Consider the following 25,556-nt stretch of genomic DNA (forward strand, 5'->3'; position numbering starts at 1 on the left):
GTTCAAGCCTCTTGCCCAGCCCCAGTTACAGGATTGCAGAATGCTACAGCACAGGGGAGACCCTTCGGCCCATCGAGTCGGTACTGACGCATGAAATGCTCTGACCTGCCCACCTAATCCCATCTGCCAGCGCTTGACCCATAGCCCTGAATGTTATGACGTGCCAAGTGCTCATCCAGGTACTTTTTAAAGGATGTGAGGCATCCCACCTCCAGCACCCTCCCAGACAGCGCATTCCAGACCCTCACCACTCTCTGGGTAACAAAGCTTTTCCTCAAATACCCCCTAAACCTCCTGCTCCTCACTTCTAACTTGTGTCCCCTCGGAATTGAGCCTTCAACTGATCCAGTTGTAATGGCTTGGCCACTGGAGGCTGCGCCTTTAGCCGCCTAGATCCCTGAACTCTCAAATTCCCTCCCTGAACCATTCTGGCCCTCTACCCCTCTCTCCCTTCTCTCTCTTTCTTTTTCTCCTTTTTAAGACTCTCCTCAAAATCCATTTCTTTAAGCAAACATTCGGCCAACTGCCCTGCTCATGTGACTTGGTGGCATATCCTGTTTGATAACATTGCTAAGTTCAAAATGCTATATAAATGCAAAGTGTTGTTGTTGTACTGGATGATGAGTGACAACAAAAGGACGAAATTGCATTTATATAGCACCTTACACATCCTCTCAATATCTCAACGCTCTCTATTGTGTAAGATTAGAATCCTACAACGGAGGAGGAGGCCATTTGGCCCATCAAATCTGCACTGACCACAATCCCACCCAGACCCTATCCCCCATAACCCCATGCCCTAGTTAGTTCCTCTGATACTAAGGGGCAATTTTGCCATGGCCAATCAACCTGCTCCGCACATCTTTGGACTGGGGGAGGAAACCGGAGCACCTGGAGGAAACCCACGCAGACATGGGGAGAATGTGCAAACTCCGTGCAGACAGTGACCCAAGCTCGAGAATCGAACCTGGGTCCCTAGTACTGTGAGGCAACAGTGCTAACCACAGTGCCACTGTGCCACCAGTACTTTTGTTTAGCATTGTCACAGTTGCGATGTGCAAATTGTGACAACCAATTTTTACACAACCGCTCTCCTTGGCTAGAGTACACAGGGACAGGCCCTTCGGCCCGCCAAGCCTGTGCTGACACATAACCCATTTGCAAACTAAAGACCTGTTGCCTCTACACAGTCCGTATCACTCTCTGCCTTGCAAATTCATTGTACTGAGAAAGATACACACTATCCATTCTATCCAAGCCTCTCATAAGTTTGTAAACTACCATCAGATCACCCCTCAGCCTCCAACATTCAAGAAAAAAACACATCAACTTTGTCCAATCTCTCCTGATAGTTAATTCCCTGGAAACCAGGCAACATCCTAGTAAACTTTTTCTGTACCCTCGCCAAAGCATCCACATCCTTCTCATAGAATCATAAAGATTTACAGTATGGAAACAGGCCCTTCGGCCCAACTTGTCCATGCCACCCCTTTTTTAACCCCCTAAGCTAGTCCCAATTGCCCCCACTTGTCCCATATTCCTCTACACCCATCTTACCCATGTAACTGTCTAAAAGCTTTTTAAAAGACAAAGTTGAACCTGCCTCTACTACTACCTCTGGCAGCTTGTTCTGATAGTGTGGTGGTCCAGAACGGCACATAATATTCAAATACGGTCTAACTAAAGGACCAACCCTTTTCGTAAAGAGCTCTGGCATCTTTTGCATCCAGCCAAAGCTCAGCCCTGGGCCTTCAGTTTAATGTCTAATCCAAAAGATGGCACATCCAACAGTGTAGATCTCCCTCAGTACAGCACTGAAGTGTCAGCCTGGTTCATATACACTCAAATATCTGGAGTGGGATGTGAGCCCAGAACCCTCTGACTCGAGACTGAGGCCAGGGCTGACACATACAGATAGAGAAACAGAAAATGCTGGAAAAGCTCAGCGGGTCTGGCAGCATCTGTGGCGAGAGAGAAACAGGGTTCAGAGAACTGAAGAAGAGTCATACAGACTCAAAAGTTTTTCCAGCATTTTCTATTTTTATTTCAGATTTGATAGAATCCTACAGTGCAAGAGCAAACCCATCCAGGTTCTATCCCCATCACCCCAAGTATTTACTCTGCTAATCCCCCGATACTACGGAGCAATTTACCATGGTCAATCCACCCAATCTTTGGACTGTGGGAGGAAGCCGGAGCATCCGGAGGAAACCCACGCTGACACGGGGAGAATGTGCAAACTCTGCACAGACTGTGACCCGAGGCCAGAATTGAACCCAGGTCCCTGGCACTGTGAGACAGCAGCGCTAACCACTGTGCCACTGTGCCAGCTTCTCTAATATTTTTGTCTTTAACACATGCAAATGGAGATGTGTTTTCCAGCTATCAGTAACTGCCAATGTGACTGCCAACGCCTTCTCGTGGTCACGGCAGCTTCTGCACTCTGGAAATCGGGATTCACACCGATCAGGGGGATAATTCTGTACAGTTCAGCAAGTGCAACAATGACCACTGGAGCGGTCCCCTACCTTCAGAGAACTTGTGGGTGACCCCAAGAATACAAGACTCTACAAATTGCATTGGAAACTAATTTGCATCAATACACAAATGGTAAATTTGGAGGGAACCTGGGATTTTTGACAAGATGCAGGCTCGAATCAGTCCTTCCAGACACAGAAGTTCTCACGTTGTCTAAACACTGGCCAGCTCAGTAAACAGTATTTTGAGATTTTTTTTTGGCTAAGGACATGCTTCAAAGCTGAAGGCAACACTAAGGATCCTTAGACAGCATCTTCCAAACCCACGACCACTTCCATCTAGAAGGACAAGGGCAGCAGATACATGGGAACACCACCACCTGCAAGTTCCCCTCCAAGCCACTTACTGTCCTGAGTTGGAAATACATCGCCGTTCCTTCGCAATCGCTGGGTCAAAATCCTGGAATTCTCTCACTAACGGCATTGTGGGTCAGCCCACAGCACGTGGACTGCAGCCATTCAAGAAGGCAGCTCACCACCACCTTCTCAAGGGGCAACTAGGGACGGGCAATAAATACTGGCCCAACCAGTGATGCCCGTGTCCCACAAATCAATAAAAAAAAAAGCCCCATACATATTGCCTGCTGGGTTTATTTATGGGGTGCAGTATTCTTCCACTAACAGATCCTTATACAGTACTCACGCTGGTCACACTGAGCCCCGCTGTAACCTGAATAACACGTGCATTTTCCATCTCCTGCAACCCCACTGTTGCAGTCTCCATGAACACATTCACACTCTGCAAAGAAAGAGTTTAAAAGTTTATTTATTACCGTCACAAGTAGGCTAACATTAACACTGCAATGAAGTTACTGCGAAGTAACTCTAGTCGCCACACTTCGGCGTCTGTTCAGGTACACAGAGGGAGAATTTAGCACGGCCAATCTACCTAACCAGCACATCTTTCGGTCTGTGGGAGGAAACCCACGCAGACACGAGGAGAACGTGCAGACTCCGCACAGACAGTGATCCAAACCGGGAATCGAACCCAGGTCCCTGGTGCTGTGAGGCAGCAGTGCTAGCTACTGTACCACCGTGCTGCCTGTGCGTTGGGGTATCCTGCAAAGGATGGCCTACTCCTGCTCCTATTTCTTATGTTCTTATGTTATGTTCACTCTACAAAGCATACTGTTCATAGGGTATATAGGGGAGAAGGAAAGGTGTGGTCCAGAATGTGGTACTACAGTAATAGCTAGAGAAAGATCAACTTAATATACGGTATATACGTTCAAAGTCTGATGGCAGCAGGGAAGAAGCTGTTCTTGAGTCGGTTGGTGCATGACCTCAGACTTTCGTATCTTTTTCCCGACGGAAGGAGATGAAATCTTAACAAATATTTAACTTGTCCCAATTCTGACTAAAAGTCTTCCACCTACTGAATATTTCAACATTTTCTGTCTTTGAATATTATTAATATCTATTACTTTTTGTGTTTAATTTGTGATGTGATGCAGTGAGATCAGAGGCTGGCCATCCTGTGGTGAATAATTCCCTTCCTGATTCCCCAGAGCCTGTCAGCCATCCACAAGGGGCAAGTCAGGAGTGTGATGGAATACTCCCCACTTGCCTGGATGGGCGCAGCTCCAACAACGCTCAAGAAGATCGGCACCATCTAGAACAAAGCAGCCCCGCTTGGATGTAACTTCAAGCATCACCTTAAATACTAAGATAGCTCGGGCAGAGTGTGTACCGTCTACATGATGCACTGCAGCAAGTCACTAAGTCTCAAAGGACAAAGAAGGGTACAGCACAGGAACAGGCCGTTTGGCCTTCCAAGCCTACACCAATTGTGACGCCTGCCTAAACTATGGTGTATGAGTGTATAAGACGATGAGAGGTATTGATGAGGTGGACTCTCTGAGGCTTTTTTCCCAGGATTGAAACGGTCGCTACCAGAGGACACAGGTTTAAGGTGCTGGGGAGCAGGTACAGAGGAGATCTCGGGGTAAGTTTTTCACTCAGAGGGTAGTGGGTGAGTGGAATCGGCTGCCGTCGGTGGTGGTAGAGTCAAATTCGATAGGGTCTTTTAAGAGATTTCTGGATGAGTACATGGTTCTTAATAGGATTGAGGGTTATAGATAAGCCTAATAGGTAGAGATATGATCGGCACAACTTGTGGGCTGAAGGGCCTGTTTGTGCGATAGTTTTTCTATGATTCTAAACCGTAATCACTTACAGAGTCCATATCCTTCCATTCCCATCCTATTCATGTATTCATCTAGACACCCTTAAATGATGCTGTTGTATCTGCTCCCACCACCTCTCCTTTGATTGCACCTTCCAAACCGGAGAAGGACAAAGGCAGCAGATGCATGAGAACATGTTCACTCGCAAGTTCCCCCCTCCAAGTCATTCATCACACTGCACCAAAAGGAAATCGGGACAAGATGTCTTTACTGGGAGAGTTCCTGGTTCCGTCACAGTCGTAAAAGCCCTGGAACTCCCTCCCTAACAGCGTGGCGGGTGTATCTACACCTCAAGGACGGCGGCGGGTTCAAGAAGGCAGCTCGCCACCACCTTCTCAAGGGGCAACTAGGGATGGGCGATACATGGTGGACCAGCCAGCGATGCCCACATCCCAAAAGCAGATAGAGAGAAGATAGAAAATGCCAACTCACCAGAAGCACAGTCAGGACCATAGGTGTTCTCCGTGTCACATTTCTCACAGGCTACCCCTGCAAATCCATCCTGCAAGAATTAATTTCAAAATATTACATAGTCACAAGGCAGTCCATGACTGCTAAGATGAACCAAAGCCAGCGAGTTGATCAATTATAAAATGCTTCGACCGTGCATTTCCAATATGGATCTTTCCTGACATTTCACCCTGATGGTTCACAAGTAGTGGAATGTGTAAAGTCATCAGAAACCAGGACACATTTATTGCTAAACAATGGTTGTTGCTGAAAACACTCAGAGAAACATGTCAAAACAGGAAGCTGGGCTGACTTCTAAACCGGGTGACCCTTGCAAATTCATCCCAGGGTCTCAGCAAACCACTGAATCATTTCCTGGCACCCTCGCCCACTGCTCGATAAACGAGAATATGATGCACTGGACGCCACGATTGGCTTTTCAAGGTCATTCGGCCTGAACACCAATGGGTGTGTCACATTGTGTAGGATTTACACAGAGGAGCAGGCCATTTGGCCCAACCGGGCTATCCAAGCATGAGCCTCTTCCATCCCTCACCATCTAACTTTATGGATAGAACTTATGCCCTCCCTCCCCGTGGCAAATTTAGTGCCAGGGTGGGCATTTCGTCAGGGAAGGTGGCAGGTGGGTTATCCTGACACCTCTACCTGGCTGGGCCCAAGGGTGATCTGCTTGCCTTGCCGCCAGTTGAGGCCCTTAAGTGGGCAATTAATGGCGGGCGGAGTACTCACCATGTAGCCAGCGCGAGTGCTTGGTCATGGGATCTAGCACCTACTGAGCGGCACAGTGGTTAGCAGGGCTACCTCACAGCGCCAGAGACCTGGGATCGATTCTTGGCCTTGGGTCACTGTCTGTGTGGAGGTTGCACATTCTCCCTGTGTCTGCATGGGTTTCCTCCCACGGCCCAAAGATGTGCAGGTTAGGTTGACTGGCCTGGCAAAATTGACCCTATTTTCAGTGGATTAGCAGGGTAAATAGGTGGGGTTACGGGAATAGGTGTGATTGTGGTCAGTGCAGACTCGATGAGCCAAGTGACCTCTTTCTGCACTGTAAGGATTCTATGACTTGATTCTGCCTTGCTGTTGACCCCACTTTTCTCCCAAGTGCACCCCCCCCCCCAACCTAGTGTACCATCCCCCCCACCATCACTCACCTGTGACCTGGCACTCAGCAATGACACTAAACCTCCAGTAGGTGTCGCACCTGCTGCAGGTTCCCACTCCCCAGTGGCGATGCCCCTGATTGGCCGACAGTTATTGGCGGGTAGGATTTTCGCCCCAGGGTCCACGTTCGGAACGCCCGAATGGCACCTAACTGGGTGGGCCTCCCCTACAAGAGGTGACGTGGGGCTCACACTGGCTACAACTGTCTGGCGAGAGCCCCTCTGCCTCCATTAAATCCCAACTCATCAGCGTAACCGTTTAATCCCCGCTGTGTTCCCTGCTTCTGTAGCTTCTCCCTCAATACGTCCATGTTATTCATCCAAAACGGAGAACCGGTTCCACAATCCCACCACTCTCTGAGTGAAGTGGTTTCCCCTGAGTTCCTGTTGGATTTCTTTCTCAGTGTTTTACAGCCTTAGGTTTTAATCTCACCCAGAAGTGGACGAAATCTGCTCTCTGCCCTAATTCTAAAGATCTCTGTCAGGTCACATCTCTGCCTCTTTCCTGGGGATTAGACTCAGGGCCTGTTCAAAGGCGCCAATTTGATATAATATTTGGGAGTCTTTTGTTTTTCACAGCTTCTTCAGCCCCTTTATAGAATACATAGAAACCTAGAATCCCTACAGTGCAGAAGGAGGCCATTCAGCCCATTGAGTCACACTAACCACAATCCCACTTATCGAGTCTACAGATCCCCCTGAAGCTAAGGGGCAATTTAGCTTGGCCAAGCAACTTAACCTGCACATCTTTATTCTGTACTATAATACAGAATTACATAATATTCTTCTTAAAAATCTTGACAATGTTATGAAAACCATGGCTTTTTAACTTAAAGACGGCAGTGTTTCCTTTGTGGGCCTCCTAGTTGTCTGGGCACATAGATTAAGCTTTGGAAATCCTGGGTTTCCATTCCTTCTGCATTGGCCTGGTTCTGGACCTGTCCTCAGAATACATTGCTTGCCTGTGGGTGATGTGAGTAAAGTTCAGGACGTAGAGACCAGGAGGTGACTCAGGTCCAGAGAGAAGAGGGGTTGTGAGTGAGTTCCTAGCCTCCCACATTATTGCCTGGTCTCATTAGACTTGCACCTTTGTACTGTGGCAGTCCCACAGTCTCCCACCAAACAGAGGGTCCACAGAGATTCCAGGGAAAGGTCAGCATTTTCCAGTCAGTCCATCTAGGTTTATCACCCCCTCCCCGCAACCATGTGGGTTTCCTCTGGGTGCTCTGGTTTCCTACCGCACTTCAAAGGTGTACAGGTTACGTGGATTGGCCATGCTAAATTGTCCTTGGTGTCCAAAGATGTGTAAGTTAGTTGGATTGGACATACTAAATTGCCCCTGAGTGTCTAAAGATGTGCAGGTCAGGTGGATTGTCCACGGGAAATGCATGGAGTTACAGAGATAGAAGCAGTGAGCCTGGGTGGGATGCTGTTTCGGAGAATCGATGCAGACTTGATAACAATGCCAACGGGTGAACCAGGCAAGTATCAGCAAGTGGCCCCTTCACCATGCAAGTAACAATGGGATATGAACTGTAACACATACATCACTTAAAGTTCCAACCTACCATACAGTTACACACTCCGTTCCCTCCCATGCCATCGGAACAATCCCCTCTGTTACCGCAAGGGGATGCAGCTCCTCCTGGACATTCTGTAATTAAATCAGCCAGATATCACAGCATTATACAGTAATACACAGAGTCTACAGCACAGAAACAGGACAGTCAGCGCAACAGGTCCATGCTGATCTTTATATGAACCTCCTCCCATCCCACCCCAACCCCTTCACCGCATCCGAACCTTCTCCCTCATATAACCATGGAATTAGAGGTAGGAATTTGGAGCAAGGGGTAGGCCATTTGGCCCTTTGAGTCTGCTCTGCCCCATTTAATAAGATCACGGTTGATTTGGTTGTGCTGTACTTGTATGTTATTAAACGGCATCATGGCCTTCCCTCAAACGTATCTGTGTCATTCATCTTAACCACTCTTTGCAGGAGTGAGTTCCACATTTTCACCACTCTGTGGGTGAAGAAGTTTCTCCTCTGTTGGAACTATTCTTAAGTTTGGTTTTGGACACCCCCAACATGGTTATGAAGGATGGAGTGGTACAGATTGCATGTTATTGAAAACATCATTAGCATTAGATATATGAATGAGCCTCTGGTTAGAATGTTAATTGATATAATATGAGCTACAATATAATATTGTACTGTTCAACCTGCACAAATTGTCAATTTCTATTCATATCCTCAAGTTCCTCTGGAAGTTCCTTCACGTTACAGATCTGTCCAGTTATCTAAAAAAAATTCTACACCATTCGTTTCTAAGAAACCCTAAAGGGGTAAGGAAATTTATACTCCAAAAACAACTGGCACAAATGTGTGATGGGTATAAGTCCCATTCCAGTGATTTGAATATGTAACAAAGCTGATACTCCCAAGGTCATCTATCTATCTGCCCACCCACTTACTCACTAACTGTGTCTGCCTGTCTGTCTATCTATCTGTCTATCCACCTACCTATCTATCTATCTATCTATCCATCTATCTGTCTATCGATCTGTCTATCTATCCATCTATCTATCTATCTGACTATCTGTCTCTATCTGTCTATCTGTCTATCTATCTATCTATCTATCTATCTCATAACTATTCTTTCTCTTTTTCTTTCTTTCTCTCTCTTTATATCTTTCTCTCTTTCTTTCTCTCCTTTCTCTCTTTCTTTCTCTCTCTTTCTTTTCTTTCTTTCCCATGATGGGAGGAAAGTAGGAAATGAGTTAAATCGGAACGAATTAGCTGGCGACCAACTTGGTCAAAGTTGTCATTTTTTGAGCATTTTTGCACCAAAACGATCCAGGTGAGTGGACATTTAATTCCACAAACTCTGCCTAAAGCCCACTACCTCTATCTCTTCCTTTCAGGCTTACTTTTTAAAAATAAATTCATTTACGAGATGTGAACATTATTGACAAGGCCAGCATGTTTTGCCCATCCCTAATTGCCTTTGAATGGAGTGGCTCGTGAGCCTATTGTCACAGGGCAGAGTGCAGGAGTCACATATCCTGCCAGACATTTCGTCAACAACAGAATTTTTACTACAATGGGTGATCCTTTCATGGCCACCACCACCAAGAAAGCTCAATTTTCCCCAGATTTAATCATCAAAATTGAACCCCACTGGTTTCCATGGTAGGGTTTCAACCTGTGCCCCCAGGGTATTATTGGCAGCACAGTGGCACGGTGGTTAGCACAGCTGCCTCACAGCGCCAGGGACCTGGGTTCAATTCCAGCCACGGGTCTGTGTGGAGTCTGCACATTCTCCCCGTGTCTGCATGGGTTTCCTCCGGGTGCTCCAGTTTCCTCCTACAGTCCAAAGCTGTGCAGGGTTAGGTGGATTGGCCATGCTGAATTGCCCCTTAGTGTCGGGGGGATTAGAAGGGTAAATATGTGGGGTTGGAGGGATAGGACCTGGGTGGGGTTGTTGTCAATGCAGGCTCAATGGGCCAGGTGACCTCTTGCTGCACTGTAGGGATTCTATGATTAGTCTGGGCCTTCGGTTTCTTGTCCAGTGACATTATCACTTCTCCACCATGTAGAGTCCACATTTTTGGCCAAGCTTTTTGGTCAGTCTTCCTAACATCTGCTTCTTTGGATCAACGTGGATTTTATTGCAACCACCCCTCTGTGAAGTGCTTTGGGACATTAATTTATTAAGGTAATTGCTCTGGAAAGCGCTTTGGGACATCTGATTAAGTTAATTTGCTGTGACACATTGCTGTTTGACGATCAAGTTTTTAGTTCGGCACTCAGCTGAAAGATTTCCCATGGAATAGGCAAGCAGTGAACGATGAAATCTATCTCCGATAAAGCCATCTGACAGAGGAGGTCCATCAGACAGTGTTGAGAATGTGTCAGGTGAGCAAATGAATCTGTTTGCTGTCTGGATCCTTACTGAGATCCAGGCCAGCCAGCGCAGCAACAGGCTGACACAGCTAATGTCCCAGTTTGATGTTTTCTGATTAATTTGTTCCTTTCTCTTTGCTCCTTTCTTGTCATCACTTTCTGCTTGAGAGGAAGAATCTTTTTCCTCGACGTTGCCACTTCAGAAAGGTCCTTATCAGTGATTTACCGCTTTCCGATAAAGGCTTTGACCGATTGTTCGGACCTCTCTGTCATTCCTGTCCTCGTGATTAGTCACAGATAAGGAACACGATATTACTTGAACTTCCCAAAAAAAACTCATAATCATCACTTCCTTAGCCTTTGTATGAGCTGCACTGTATATAAGAACATAAGAAGATAAGAAATAGGAGCAGGAGTAGGCCAGGTAGCCCTTTGAGCCTGCCCCGCCATTCAATAAGATCATGGCTGATCTGTAGTGGATCAGTTCCACTTTCCCGCTTTCTCCCCATAACCCTTAATTCCCTTGTCTGTCAAAAACCTATCTACCCGTGACTTAAATATATTTAGCGAGGTAGCCTCCACCACTTCAACAGGCAGAGATTCACCACCCTTTGAGTGAAGAAGTTCCTCCTCAACTCCGATCTAAACTGCCCCCCCCTTATCTTGAGGCCGTGCCCTCTAGTCCTGCTGTCCTTTCTAAGTGGGAAGAATCTCTCTGCCTCTACCCTATCCATCCCCTTCATTATCTTATAGTATATAGTGTGGCTATTTCATCAGTGCAGTGGTCCAGTGCCTTACTGTAAGGGCAGTATAACCTTCGATGCCCAGTTAACCCTATTCCTGAACTCCAAACCTCTGGCAGTTCAACTCCGACAATTCCAGACAGCTCATCCTGTTTCTCGCTCAACAACAACCTGCATTGATATAGGAACTTTAACCTAGAATGCCTCACGTTGCTCTTTGAATTGAATGGGATGGGGCTTTTAGAGATTGGTATTTTAGCATTGTACCTCACTGTTGGATGAACAGGCCAATCTGGAACACAGGACGCTGTTATTTAATATCAAAAGAAAAGCATCAAATTTTGGGAATATGAATTTGAAGAGAATGGGGAGGAAATTAGCCAGGACTGGTTTTTGAGCTCAGACATGATGTGGAGATAGCGTACCCTCGAAATGAGAGGTCCAAAGAAAACCAGGGCCTAGGCCTCAGGCCTCATCTACACTCTCAAAGTGGGAGCCCCTCCACACTCAGCTTCCTCCAGGGGAACGGTCCATTTCAGGTTGCCTGTTGCACCGGCAGTGATCCCGAGGTAAGGACTCAATAGGTCCGATTCCACCCAGCATGAAAGGCAGCCCACTTGATTGATAGCCCATCCACTACCTTCAGCATTCACTCCCTCCCTCACTGACGTACCGTAGCAGCCATGTGCACCATCTACAGGATTCACTGCAGCAACTCACAAAGGCCCCTTCCACACGGCACCTTCCAATTCTGTAGCACTTAGAAGGACAAAGGGCAGCAGATACATGGAACACCGCCACCTCCAAGCCACTCACCATCCTGACTTGGAAATATATCACCGTTCCTTCACTGTCACTGGGTCAAAATTCTGAACTCCCTCCCAAACCGCACTGTGGGTCCACCTTCACCATGGACTGCAGCTCAAGAAGGTAGCTCACCACCACCTTCTCAAGGATAGTTATGTAACAAGATGCAACAAGCCAAGTGGATAAGGGAATCCTGAACTTCACAAAGGCGTTTGGTAAGGTGCTGCACAAATGGTTAATTTACCAAACAGATCCCATAATGTTATAGTAACGTATTAGTGTGGATAGAGGATCGGCTAAGGAACAGAAAGCAGAGAGTTGGGATAAATGTGCCTTTTTCTGGTTGGTAAGTTGTAACTAGTGGGGTGCCACAGTGTTCAGTCCTCAGGCCCTGACTGTTTACAATCTATATTAATGACTTGGGTGCAGGGTTAGAATGTACAATAGCCAAATTTGCAGATGACACTAAAATAGGTGCGAAAGCAAGTCGGAATGAGGAAATAAAAAAATTTACAAATGGGTGAAGATATATTGATTCCAGTGGTGGGGTCAGGATCAGGTTATAGGGAGATTCTGTTAACAATTCCACAAAACGTCAATGTTTTAACTTTATAAGAACGGTTTCAAGTCTCGCAGCTGACTTTATAATCAAGGTGCAGGGCAGCAAGTCACCAATAGCAGCCCCTAGAACCCCAAACCTCTGTCACAAGATATACAGAAGTCTGAGGTCACCTACCAACCGACTCAAGAACAGCTTCTTCCCTGCTGCTGTCAGACTTTTGAATGGACCCACCTTGAATAAAGTTGATCTTTCTCTACACCCTAACTATGAGTGGAACACTACATTCTGCACCCTCACCTTTCCTTCTCTATGAACGGTATGTTTTGTCTGTATAGCGCGCAAGAAACAATACTTTTCACTGTATGTCAATACATGTGACAATAATAAACCAAATCAAATCAAATGCTTTCTTTCTTTCCCCCTCTCTTTCCCTTTCTTTCTTCCTTTCTTTCCTTCTCTCTCTTTCTTTCTCTCCTCTCTTTCTCTGTCTCTTTCTTTCTCCCTCTTTTTCTCTTTCTTTCTTTACTTCTTTCCTCCTTCCTTTCTTCCCTCTCCTTGTTGGCCGTCACCAAACAGTTGAAGAGAGAAGTTACAACTCGGCAGTTGTGATTTTTTTGATGGTTTAACTCGTTGTGACTCCGGTGAACCTTCTTATCAATAAGGAAACATTAAGTAGCACTCGAGGATGAGAGATAATCTTGTAAATGAATGATGTTGTCACCACCCTGAAAGCAAGTCAGGGCTTTTTAACGAGAGGAAGGAAACTTGTTCCAATAACGTAAACACCAACGGCAGCTGTTTAAGCATCACCCTTATTTTCATTGATCCCAGTGATGGGGTCAGGGTCAGGTTATTGGGAGATTCTGTTAACAATTCCACAAAACGTCAATGTTTTAACTTTACAAGAACATTGTCAAATCTCGCAGCTGACTTTATAATCAAGGTGCAGGGCAGCAAGTCACCAAGTCTGCTCCTGGAACCCCAAACCTCTGCCACCCAGACGTACAGGGACAGCAGGTGCCTGGGAACGCCACCATCTTCAGGTTCTCCACCAAGTAACACAGTTCTCCGACTCAGGAATCCTTCACCGTTCCTACAACATCTCTCAAACCAAATCCTGAATCTACCTACCAGCACAATGGTCAAACCAGCACAATATGGACTGTGCTGGGTCAAAATGGAAGTCTGTCTACCTTCTCAAAGCAGATGAGGGACAGGGAACATGCTCCTATTACCAAACAGCCAATGTTCAGACCCTAATCCTGCTAGGACTCAGCAGGGCAGAGACACCTTTCAGATGTTGGAACAGTGAACAGTGCTGTCTCACAGTGCCAGGGATCTGGGCTCAATTCCGGCCTCGGGTCACTGTTTGTGTGGAGTCCGCATGTTTTCCTTGTGTCTGTGTGGGTTTCTTCCGGGTGCTCCGGTTTCCTCCCACACTCCAATGATGTATAGGTTAGATGGATTGGCCGTGCTAAATTGCCCCTTAGTGTCCAAAGATATATAGGTTAGATGGATTGGCTGTGCTAAATTGCTCCTTAGTGTCCAAAGATATATAGGTTAGATGGATTGGCTGTGCTAAATTGCTCCTTAGTGTCCAAAGATATATAGGTTAGATGGATTGCCTGTGCTAAATTGCTCCTTAGTGTCCAAAGATATATAGGTTAGATGGATTGCCTGTGCTAAATTGCCCCTTAGTGTCCAAAGATATATAGGTTAGATGGATTGCCTGTGCTAAATTGCTCCTTAGTGTCCAAAGATATATAGGTTAGATGGATTGGCTGTGCTAAATTGCCCCTTAGTGTCCAAAGATATATAGGTTAGATGGATTGGCCATGCTAAATTGCCCCTTAGTGTCCAAAGATGTGTAGGTTAGATGGATTGGCCATGCTAAATATGTGAGGTTATGGGAATAGGGTGGGGGAGAGGTTATTGTGTCAGAGAGTCAGTGCAGACTTGATGGGCCAAATGGCCTCTTCTGCACTGTATGATTCTACGGCAGTACACAATTCTGTGAAAGCATCATCAGCAACACTGAACTCCAGGGGAGTAAGTGACCCTCATCTATTGAGTCCCTCCACAATGGCATGTGTTTGGACAGCTCAGGGACAAGGGCAACCTGAACCTTGACAACCCATGATGTTAACTCTTCCACTGGGACCTCCTGTCTAAACACACACACCAACATAACTCCTCCTGGACTCAGTGGAATAAGAGCTTCTGTTATTTGTGAAATATATCTCCAACTAGAGTTGCCAGACAGGAGAAACTTTTAATTGTATGATAAAGAAACTAACATTTAATTCAATGCAAATAAATGACAGGTTGGAAAATGTTTTAATGTTGAATTGTAATAGGTTTTTTATAGTAACCAATCACCTTCAGAAATTGGGAACTGCATCTCGGGAAGGTTAGATTAATCCATAAAGTTTATTTATGACTGTGACAAATAGTCTAACATCAACACTGCAATGAAGTTACTGTGAAAATTCCTTAGTCGCTACTCTCCGGTGCCTGTTCGGGTACACTGAGGGAAAATTTAGCATGACAAATGCACCTAACCAGCGCGTCTTTCTGACTGTGGGAGGAAACTGGAGCAACACCAAACAGATACGGGGAGAACATGCAAACTCCAAACAGACAGTGACCCAAGCTGGAAATTGAGCCCAGGTCTCCGTCGCTGTGAGGCAGCAGTGCTAACCACTGTGCCACAGTGCTGCCCAGGATAAATTGCATGTGGAATCAGTCCTTTACAGCTGTCTATTACAGTTGCTGCAAACTCTTTAATGAGCTCATAACATTCATTAGCAACACTGACCAGCATTGTGAATCGGGAACTCTGAGTCTTTCTCGGACCAGTTCTGGGCAGTCAGCAACTGTTCATCCCCTGTCCCTCCACACTTTTTCATGTAATCATCACAACTGTTTCCTAAAGGCAGGATGTTTAAAATCCTTAGGCTAAGTGTAGGATTAATGGGTCCTCTTATCAATGAGGAAACATCAAGTGTAACTCACGGGGTAACAAGGTTAAAGCCAGGAAGACAGAATTCTCTCCATCTCGACCAGTTGAAGCCACCAAGTCAATTATTGAAGCAACTAGTCATAGAATCCTTACAGAGCAGAAAGAGGCCATTCAGCCCATCGGGTCTGCACCAACAACAATCCCACCTCGACCCTATTGCCATAACCCTGCATATTTACCCGACAAAACCCCCTGACACTAATTTACCATGGCCAATGTACCCAACCCACACATCTTTGGATTGTGGGTGGAAACCGGAGCAAAAGGAGGAAACCCATGCAGATACTGGGAGAATGTGCAAATTCCACACAGACATTCACTCGCAGCAGGAATCGAACCTTGGTCCCTGGTGCTGTGAGGCAGCAGTGCTAACCACTGCGCCACAGTGCCGCCCCCAGATGGTGTCTAAAAAATGCTCACCTTGTCCTTCCCAGCTCCACGTGTATGAGGAAATAAAGAACAAATTTGCATTTATATAGCACCATCATCTCAGTCCGTCCTAAAGTGCTTTACAGCCAATGAAGTACTTTTCCTGTGTTGTCACTGTTGCAATTCAGGGAAACACAGCGGCCAATTAATACACAGCAGGATCCCACAAGCAGCAACAAGATAATGATGATGTTACAGCTGCTCTCAGCGATAGAGTCATGGAGGTTTACAGCATGGAAACAGGCCCTTCGGCCCAACTTCTGTCCATGCTGCCCCTTTTATTAATCCCTAAGCTAATCCCAATTGCCCATGTTTGGCTCATATGGCTCTATATCCATCCTACCCATCTAACTGTCTAAACAATTTTTGAAAGACAAAATTGTACCCGCCTCTACTACTACCTTTGTTCCAGACACTCACCACTCTCTGCGTGAAAAAATTGTCCCTCTGGACCTTTTTGTATCTCTCCCCTCTCACCTTAAACTTACGTCCTCTAGTTTTAGACTCTCCTGCCTTTGGGAAAGGATATTGACTGTCTAGCTGATTTGTGCCCCTCATTATTTTAGAGACCTCTATAAGATCACCCCTCAGCCTTCTACACTCCAGAGAAAAAAGTCCCAGTCTATCCAGCCTCTCCTTATAATCCAAACCATCAAGTCCCGCTGATGTTGGGTGAAGAGATACAGCCCAGCGAGAACTTGGTTCCACCTGCTGGAGGAATTTTACAGACCCGTCTTGCTGGTGGAATTTTCCAGCCCTTCCTGCTGGCAGAAATTTCCAGCCCTTCCCGCTTGTGGAATTCTCTAGCCCTTCCTGCTGATGGAATTTTCCTGCCCCTTCCCACTGACAGAATTCTCCAGCACTTCCCACTTGCGGAATTTTCCAGTCCTTCCCACTGATAGAATTCTCCAGTCCCTCCCCGCTGGCAGGATTCTCCAGCCCTTCCCACTGGCGGAATTCTCCAGCCCTTCCTGCTGGCGGAATTCTCCAGCCCTTCCTGCTGGCGGAATTCTCCAGCCCTTCCCGCTGGCAGGATCTTCCAATCCTTCCAAAGTTGACCCCCGTCACAGATCCCCCAATGGCAGCGCAAGCGAGGAATATAAATCGACTATCATCTTCAGCGGGACTGGAAGATCCCGCCAGTGGCCGAAAGTCCAGCCATGGGCAGGGGCAGGAGGTAGAAAATTTGTCCCAGGGTTGCTGTTTAACATCTCATCCGGAAGGCACCTCTGGCAGTGCAGCACTCCCTCAGTTTGGCACTGGGCATGTCAGACAAGATTATATCCTCAAATATCTGGAGTGGGACTTGAACTTACACTCGGGGGATCTGGGAGGAGGGGGGATCAATGGTCGGCCATGATCAAAATGAACGATAGAACAGGCTCGAAGAGTCTAAAAGCCAAATCCTGCTTCTAGTTTCTACGTGAGAGTGCTAACACTGAGGTAAAGCTAACATCTTACATAGAACATAGAACACGACAGCACAAACAGGCCCTTCGGCCCACAAGTTGCGCCGATCATGTCCATACCTATCTTATGTCAAATGTATATTTTTTAATTCATTCATGGGACATGAGTGTCACTGGCTGGCCAGCATTTATTGTCCATCCCTAGTTGCTGTTGGAGGGCAGTTGAGAGTCAACCACATTGCTGTGGCTCTGGAGTCACATTAGGCCAGACCAGGTAAGGTCGACAGATTTCCTCCCCTAAAGTGAGCCAGATGGGTTTTTCGGCAACGGTTTCATGGTCATCAGTAGATTCTTAATTCCAGAATTTTTTTAAATTGAATTCAAATTACGCTATCTGGTGGTGGGATTCGAACCCAGTTCCCTAGAACATTGGCTGCGTTTCTGGATTAATAGTCCAGCGATAATACCACTAGGCCATCGCCTCCCCTTATATATCTTCCAGTGGGAGGTCAGAAGGTCGTAACATTGACTTGATCCATCACAGTTATTCTTGAGAAATTTCAGGTGATAAGGCACTAACGTGGTGAAAATGATCGGAGAAGTTTATCATTACGGAATGTGAATCGAGATAAAAGGTTCACACACTGATTGGAGGGTGGAATATTATCAGAGTGTGGATGGGTTTCATAGCTCCATCCTCATTCTTGACAAGAACATTCCTATTTGAAATTACTTTATTCCAATTGCACTCATCCCGGGATCACAGACTGTTATAGCACAGACAGAGGCCATTCGGCCCATTCTCGTCTATGATAGCATCCCAAAAGAGATTAGTGCCGGTCTCCTGCCTTCTCCCCTGTGTAACCCCTTTTCAGATAACAGTCCCTATCGAATGCTTCAATTCAACTTGCCTTCGTCACTCAGGCAGCGCATTCCAAATCCCAACCACTCGCTGAGCGAACAGGCTGTTTTCTCATGTCACTTTTGCTTTATTAAGATTTTAAATCTGTGCCCCCTTGCTCTCGGTTCTTTTACAAGTGGGAACTCTTTCTCCCTGTCTACTCTGTCCAGCCCACCCCCCCCTCGTGATGTTGAACATCTCTATCAAAGTTCCTCTCAGCTTCTTCTCTCCAGGGAGAACAGTCCCAACCTCTCCCATCCATCCTCATAACTGAAGGCCTTCAGCCCTGGAACCATTCTTGGGAATCTTCCCTACGTTCTATCCAATGCCTTTGCATCCTTCCTAAAGCGTGCCGCCCAGAATAGCTCAGTCACAAGCAGCAGCCAGTTCCGTTAAAATAAACCCAAACCTCTCCGGAGGGTGCTTCAGAATGGAGGCCACCTCATTCTCCTCCACCACAGCCGCAGTGTTCACCTCTGGTGGTGGATAATCGCGATGTGGAGATGCCGGCGTTGGACTGGGGTAAACACAGTAAGAAGTCTCACAACACCAGGTTAAAGTCCAACAGGTTTATTTGTAGCAAATGCCACTTGCTTTCGGAACAGCCAGTTGTGAGACTTCTTACAGGGAATAATCATCCAGGCTGTAGGCCCACTGATAGGCCCCATATCCTTAGAGATCACCCCCCACCCCCCACCCTCGCAATTGGTCAGTGCCAATGGATGCAGCAAAGGGGGTAAATTGTTTTACGTTTACCTATTTATTACTGTCACAAGCAGGCTTACGTTAACACTGCAATGAAGTTACTGTGAAAATCCCCTAGTTGCCACACTCCGGCAGCTGTTCAGGTACACTGAGGGAGAATTTAGCACGGCCTACACATCTGACCAGCACGTCTTTCAGATTGCAGGAGGAAACTGGAGCATCCGGAGGAGACCCACGCAGACACGGGGAGAATGTGCAGACTCCACACAGACAGTGACCCAAGCCAGGAATCGAACCCGGGTTCCTGGCGTTGTGAGGCAGCTGTGCTAACCACTGTGCTGGTGATATAGCTGTAATATCACTGGGCTGGTAATCTGTGTTCAATTCTGGGTCACTGTCTGTGTGGAGTCTACACATTCTCACCGTATCTGCGTGGGTTTCTTCCGGGTACTCTGGTTTCCTCCCACAGTCCAAAGATGTGCGGGTTAGCTGGATCGGCCATGCTAAATTGCCCCTTAGTGTCGGGGGACTAACTAGGTTGAATGCATGGAGTTACGGGAATAGGATCTGTGTGGGGTTGTTGTCGGTGCAGGCTCGATGGGCCGAATGGCCTCCTTCTGCACCGTAGAGATTCTAGAGGCCCAGGCTAACGTTCTGGGGAAAGGGGCTGGAATTCTCTCACCGTTAAAAGCTGCAGGATCTTCCAGTCCTGTTGATGGCGCTCCCCCCCCCGGGTATTATCAGAAAGCATCTCCGGTTCTGACAAACATTTGCGGAACTCAGAGGATCTACAACCCAATAAGCGGCAGCTTAACATTCTCACTTTGGAGAGGTTGGATAGACTGGGAATTTTTCCCCTGGGGACCGTAGGAGGCTGAGGGGTGATCTTATAGAGATCTATAAAATAACGAGGGGCACAGACCAGCTAGATAGTCAGTATCTTTTTCCAAAGGTAGGGGAGTCTAAAACTAGAGGGCGTAGGTTTAAAGTGAGAGCGGAGAGAGGGTCCAGAGGGACAATTTTTTCACACAGAGGGTGTTGAGTGTCTGGAACGAGCTGCCAGAGGCAGTAGTAGAGGCGAGTACAATTTTAACTTTTAAAAAGCATTTAGACAGTTGTATGGGTAAGATGGGTGTAGAGGGACATGGGCCAAACACAGGCAATTGGGACTAGCTTAGTGGTAAAAACTGGATAGCATAGACAAGTTGGGCCGAAGGGCCTGTTTCCCTGCTGTAAACCTCCATGACTGTGTGTGGAAAATCCACCTGCTTACTTCGACTCGATTCTTCACCGATCACACTCCCGCTAGACAGCCCCCGAATCAACATCACCCAGAAAGAAAAGTCTTGCATTGCTGGGGCGCCTGAGTCAACCTCAGCATGCCCCAAAACCCTTTCCAGCCAGTTCAATATTTTTTTTTTTGAAGTGTATCCACTGCTGTGAGGTGGGGAATGTGGTGACCGATTTGTGCACAGCAAGATCCCACCCACACGCACACACAAGGGATGACAGGATAATCCATTTTCAGGGTGCTGACTTCGAGGCCATCTAAATGAAAGTTGTTGCTTGTTGATCAGGATGAGCATTGGACAAGGCATAAGGAGAATTCCCTTGGGATAACACTGGGGGATCATTTCAATCCAGCAGTAGGGACTGATGGGGCCCTCAGTCTCATCCTTTATTCTTCCGTGGTGGGCGTCACTGGCAAGGCCAACATTTATTGTCCGTCCCTAACTGCCCTTGGTGGCTTTCTCGGCCTTTTCACAGGGCATTTAAGAGCCAACCACCTTGCTGTGGCTCTGGAGTCACATGTAGGCCAGACCGGGTAGGGATGGCAGATTTCCTTCGCTAAAGGACATGAGTGAACCAGATGGGTTTTTCTGACCATCGATGATATTCCTGATTAATTGAATTTAAATTCCATCGGCTACCGTACTGGGATTTTCACTGGAGTTCAGACGAATGAGGGGGGGGGGGATCTCATAGAGACTCCTAACAGGACAAGGCAGGGTAGATGCAGGGAGGATGTTCCTGATGGTGGGAGGAGTCCAGAACCAGGGGGTCACGGTCTGAGGATTCAGGGTAGACCATTTAGGACGGAGATGAGGAGACATTTCTTCACCCAGAGAGTGTTGAGCCTGTGGAATTCATTCCCACAGGAAGTAGTTGATGCCAAAACATTGAATATATTCAAGAGTTGGCTGGATATAGCACTTGAATGGGATCAAAGGTTATGGGGAGAAAGCAGGATTAGGCTATTGAGTTGGACAATCAGCCTTGATAAAGAGTGGAGCAGGCTCGAAGGGCCAAATGGCCTCCTCCTCTTCCTATCCTCTACATTTCTATGATTTGAACCTGTATCCCCAGGACATTAACCTGGGCCTCTAGTTCAGTGACCCCTATGACGTCATTGCCCCTCTATGTGAAAGATGACAATCCGGAACTTTCCGCCTGTTCACAGCAGCGGGATCTCCTGGTCCCGCCGCACACACGCGCCTTCGCCGAGGGTTTCCCAGCAGTGTGGGGTGGAGTCTGTGGGAAATCCTATTGACACAGCCGGGGCCTCCTGATCCCACCACCAGTGGTTGGCGTGCCCATCTCCCGGGTACGAGAAACGCACCCCGGGGAGGCCAGAGAATCACGGCCCACATCCCCAACACTACCCTCCCTCAACACTCCCATCAGCCTCAATTCTTGTGCCAACTCTCTGGAGAGGGGCCTGAACCCACAAATGACCCCCCCACCTTCCCCATTGAGAAGAAACCTGGCTTCATTCTTTCATCGCCATGGGGAAGGGCTATAGAACCATAGGGATTGATTTTGTCCCATCGGGTCTCCCCAGTTGGCGATGGGCCCTGCCTTACCAACACAATCCGCTCCCCAGTAACCGGCACAGCATTCCACCTCCCGGAATTCCTTGGTGCAGGTGTGTCGGCATCCAACCACAGCCAGCGAGTACAGTCGGAGCGAAATGTAGTATCTTACGCAAAACAAACAAAAAGAAATATTGCAACTCCCGAAACCGTGCGAGAAACTCAAAAAAATGAGCAGCAAACATGCTTCTGTTCTCTCCGCAATCCATTTCCGCTCTGACACCGTTTACCTGCAATCCTTGGTACCCGAACTATTCGTTATCTGCTTATAACCATCTGGGCATTTCATTCTGATGTTTAAGGTGCAGGAATGACACTGAGTCTTGGTCATGACGAGAGTGTTCCTGTCACAGCGACTTTTTCCAGGCTGAAGTCACAGAAATTGTCTCATCAGGAAAGGGGCAAAATCATTGTCTCTCTGAATGTGAACTGTTACAGTCTCCCACACACACTGAAACACTGACATACACTCATACACACACTGACATGCACTCTGAGACACACACGCACGCACATACACACACACATTGACACATGCTGATACTGACACACTCACACACACTCCCACACACATACTCATACACTCACACACTCCCACACACTGAAACACTAACATACACTCACACAGACACTCACACATAGTGACACACACACACAGACATGCACTCTGTGACATACACACACTCATACACACATTCACATGCACATACATTGACACACACACACATTCACACACACACTAACACACTGACACACACACACACACACTAACATACTGACACACACAGTCACACACACACACTAACACATTGATACACACACACACACACACACACTAACACACTGACACACACACACATTCACACACACACTAACATACTGACACACACAGTCACACACACACACTAACACATTGATACACACACGTACACACTGACTAACATGCTCACACACACTGATGCCCACACTGACACACACACTGAATGTGCTGACACACACTGACATACACATACACACTGACACACACATACACACTGACACACACTGATGCACACACTGACATACGCTGACACATACTAACACACAAACACCGACACACGACAGTGCTGGAAACAGCCCAAACTAAAACACAATAAAGGCTGCTTTCAGTGATAAGATGCAGCTTTGGTTAGTGTTAAATAAAACACTTAATACCCCCTGTCCAATCGCAACCCAATGCAACATGGGACAAAATATCATGAATCTTGACATTGCAGAGTTATACAGCACGAGAGGGGGGCCATTCAGCCCAGTGGCTCTGTGCTAGCCTTGAAGAAGGAATGGTTCACTTAATCTCACTTGGTTTCCCTTAGCCCTGAAAACTATTCCCTTTTAATGATACCCGAGTCCCCGTTTGTTATTAAATATTGAGTCTGCGCCCGGTGCCTATAAACACTGTGAATTCCGGACTGTGACAGCTCGTAACGGTGGGTAACATGACCCCCGCATCTCCTGGCACCGGCTCTTTAAATTAAACCTTCGCCGTGGGTACAGCTGTGGATCATCTTGTGGCAACGATTGGACCTGGCCGCTCGTGTCCTGACTGGAGCCGGGGGGGAGGCCGACTGGCTGTAATGTGCTCTCAGAGGCTGAGCAGACAGACAGCCCCCTTTCCCCCCCACTTCCCCCGAAAATAAAGCACCCACTTACCTGCTCCCCGAGCGAGTTTCCAGGCGAGCAGGCTGCCAGCCCGAACAGTGTCAGCGTCAGTAGGGAGCCTACGATCCGCCCGCCTCTCATTTCGCCAGCGTTCACCCCACCCCCCCCACCCCCACTGCCCCCGTCTCCTGCAGAACCTGCAGTTTATTTTAGTCCCTGAAGTAAAGGGGGACTGGGTTCCTCTGCGGGCTTCCTTTGCCCTGTGCAGTTTCTTCCTTCCCACATCCTCGCCTTTGTACGGTCTGTCCTCTCCTCCTCCGCCCACCAACAACCACCCACCCCCCCCCACCCCACCACCACCACACCCCCAGCCCCCCCCACCACCACCACGTAACACCCTCTTTTTCCTGCAATTACACAGCAGCAAGTGTAAAAGTTGCTATCTCGAGTCACAGCTCACTCGATCGCTGCAGGATTTGCAAGCCTGACACCTCGCCTTCCCCGAGCGCGCTTTTATTTTGCTATTTAAACAACGCTGTCGGACTGAGGATGGGCCACGAGAGGATATCCTCGCGGGCACCCTTCGCTTAGCAGAGATATTGTTTCCCTCCCCCCCCCCCCTCTAAGCTGGTTTTGTGATGGGGTGGGGGGGGAGGCTGAGGCTGAAGGGGGGGGTAGGGGGGGTTGTTGTTCGTGGGGTATCTGAAGGGGACTCAGGTGGGAGCTTGCGGTGAAACTCTGTGACGTCCTCCTGCCTCCGGATCAGGGGGCTGCGTGTCCAGCTCGCGCCCCAGGGGCTCCCGTGGAGATGACCCAGAGCCGGCGCTCCCGGCGCAACGCAGCAGCGGGGGCCTGCCGCACCGCCGGAGGTGTCGCCCTTGGACTTGGGGGGGGGGAGGTTCTCGGGTGGGTCCCGCCCGCCCAGCTCCGGCGAAGGGTTCGGGATGTCCGCTCCTCTCCCCCTCCCCCCCTGCCGTGTCCTGCACAATATTAATCCCCCCCCCACCCCACCTCGGCCGTCACAGCGTGCATCGCGTAATGTCTCCTTGTGGGATCCTGCTGTGCTCAAATGGGCATTTCCTGGTTTTCTCCTATTGAGAGTGGGCGGTACGGTGGCACAGCAGTTGGTACCCGCTGCCTCACAGCGCCAGGGACCCGGGTTCAATTCCCGACTTGGGCCACCATCTGCGCGGAGTCTACACGTTCTCCCCGCGTCTGTGTCGATTTCCTCCGGTCTGCTCCCAGAGCCCGGGGAACGCGCTGGTTAGGGTGCGCTGGCCGTGCTAAATTCTCCCTCAGCGTGCCCGAACAGGCGCCGCCGGAGTGTGGCGACCAGGAGGATTTTCACAGTAACTTCATTGCAGTGTTAATGTAAGCCTGACTTGCGACGCCAACGAGTACACGATTTTGAAGGAGGTTTGGGATACTCTCCCACGCCCCCCCAACCCCTCCCCCGCGTCCCGGGGAATATTAGCCTCCCCTCCATCAGAGCAGGCGTCGCCTCGTTGCCCTTCGCGGGATCCTGCCGTGCTCAAATTTGCTGCCGCGTTTCCGAGATGGCAACAGTCCCAGCAGAACGCCCGGTTGCTACTGGCAACGGGCCTCCAGGCAGCCTAAGATTGCGAGGCCCGGTATATAAACGTGAGGCCTTCCTTGAGTCCCGCCCCCCCCCGCAACTGAGGTGGGAAGCTGCTCCTACACCTACCCCGTGGTCCCAGCCAGGATGACTAGGCCGGACGGCCCACCGCCCCCCCCCCCAAATCATACGGTAACCACCCTGTCTCTAGTTACCCTATCATCTCAACGATGACACTATCCTGCTTCCAATTCTGGATATACAGATTATCTTTTCCAGGAAGACGCGTTGCTGTTTCCTTTGATACCACGCGTCAAAGACACGCTCCCTTCAGAGATACGGCATGACTCACTGATTACTAATAGGAAGGTTTGACGTGACAACTCTCCCGTGCGGGAGAGTTACGCGCCGGCCGAACGGACTTGGATTTGGAAGGTGGGGGGGTTTAGTTGGGGGAGAACGATGTGAGGTTGTGGTGGGAAGAACAGGAAATCAGCAGGCTTAAATGGAGAGAGGGAGGGCAAAATACCGGAGTATTGTGTACAGATGAGGAGGAATTTGTTTCCTCAGAACATAAGAACATAAACATAAGAACATAAGAAATAGGAGCAGGAGTAGGCCATCTAGCCC

The 25,556-nt window shown here is 48.2% G+C and overlaps 1 protein-coding gene across 1 annotated transcript in view; it reads right to left on the bottom strand.

Annotated features, from left to right (window-relative positions):
* The window catches only part of stab2 (stabilin 2), a 154,382-nt gene extending 130,891 nt beyond the window's left edge, over window positions 1–23,491 (bottom strand). Inside the window, exons 1-6 of the mRNA XM_080191506.1 lie at window positions 23,402–23,491; window positions 21,943–22,079; window positions 21,704–21,819; window positions 7,923–8,008; window positions 5,156–5,225; window positions 3,181–3,276 (exon numbers count right to left, since the gene is read on the bottom strand). Coding sequence (XP_080047632.1) covers window positions 3,181–3,276; window positions 5,156–5,225; window positions 7,923–8,008; window positions 21,704–21,819; window positions 21,943–22,079; window positions 23,402–23,491 — 595 coding nt within the window. The remainder of the gene's footprint in view (window positions 1–3,180; window positions 3,277–5,155; window positions 5,226–7,922; window positions 8,009–21,703; window positions 21,820–21,942; window positions 22,080–23,401) is intronic.
* Window positions 23,492–25,556: the final 2,065 nt, after the last annotated feature.

The sequence above is a fragment of the Carcharhinus amblyrhynchos genome, chromosome 6 (genome assembly GCF_965287045.1).
Source record: "Carcharhinus amblyrhynchos chromosome 6, sCarAmb.v2.hapA, whole genome shotgun sequence".
Lineage (NCBI taxonomy): Eukaryota > Metazoa > Chordata > Chondrichthyes > Carcharhiniformes > Carcharhinidae > Carcharhinus > Carcharhinus amblyrhynchos.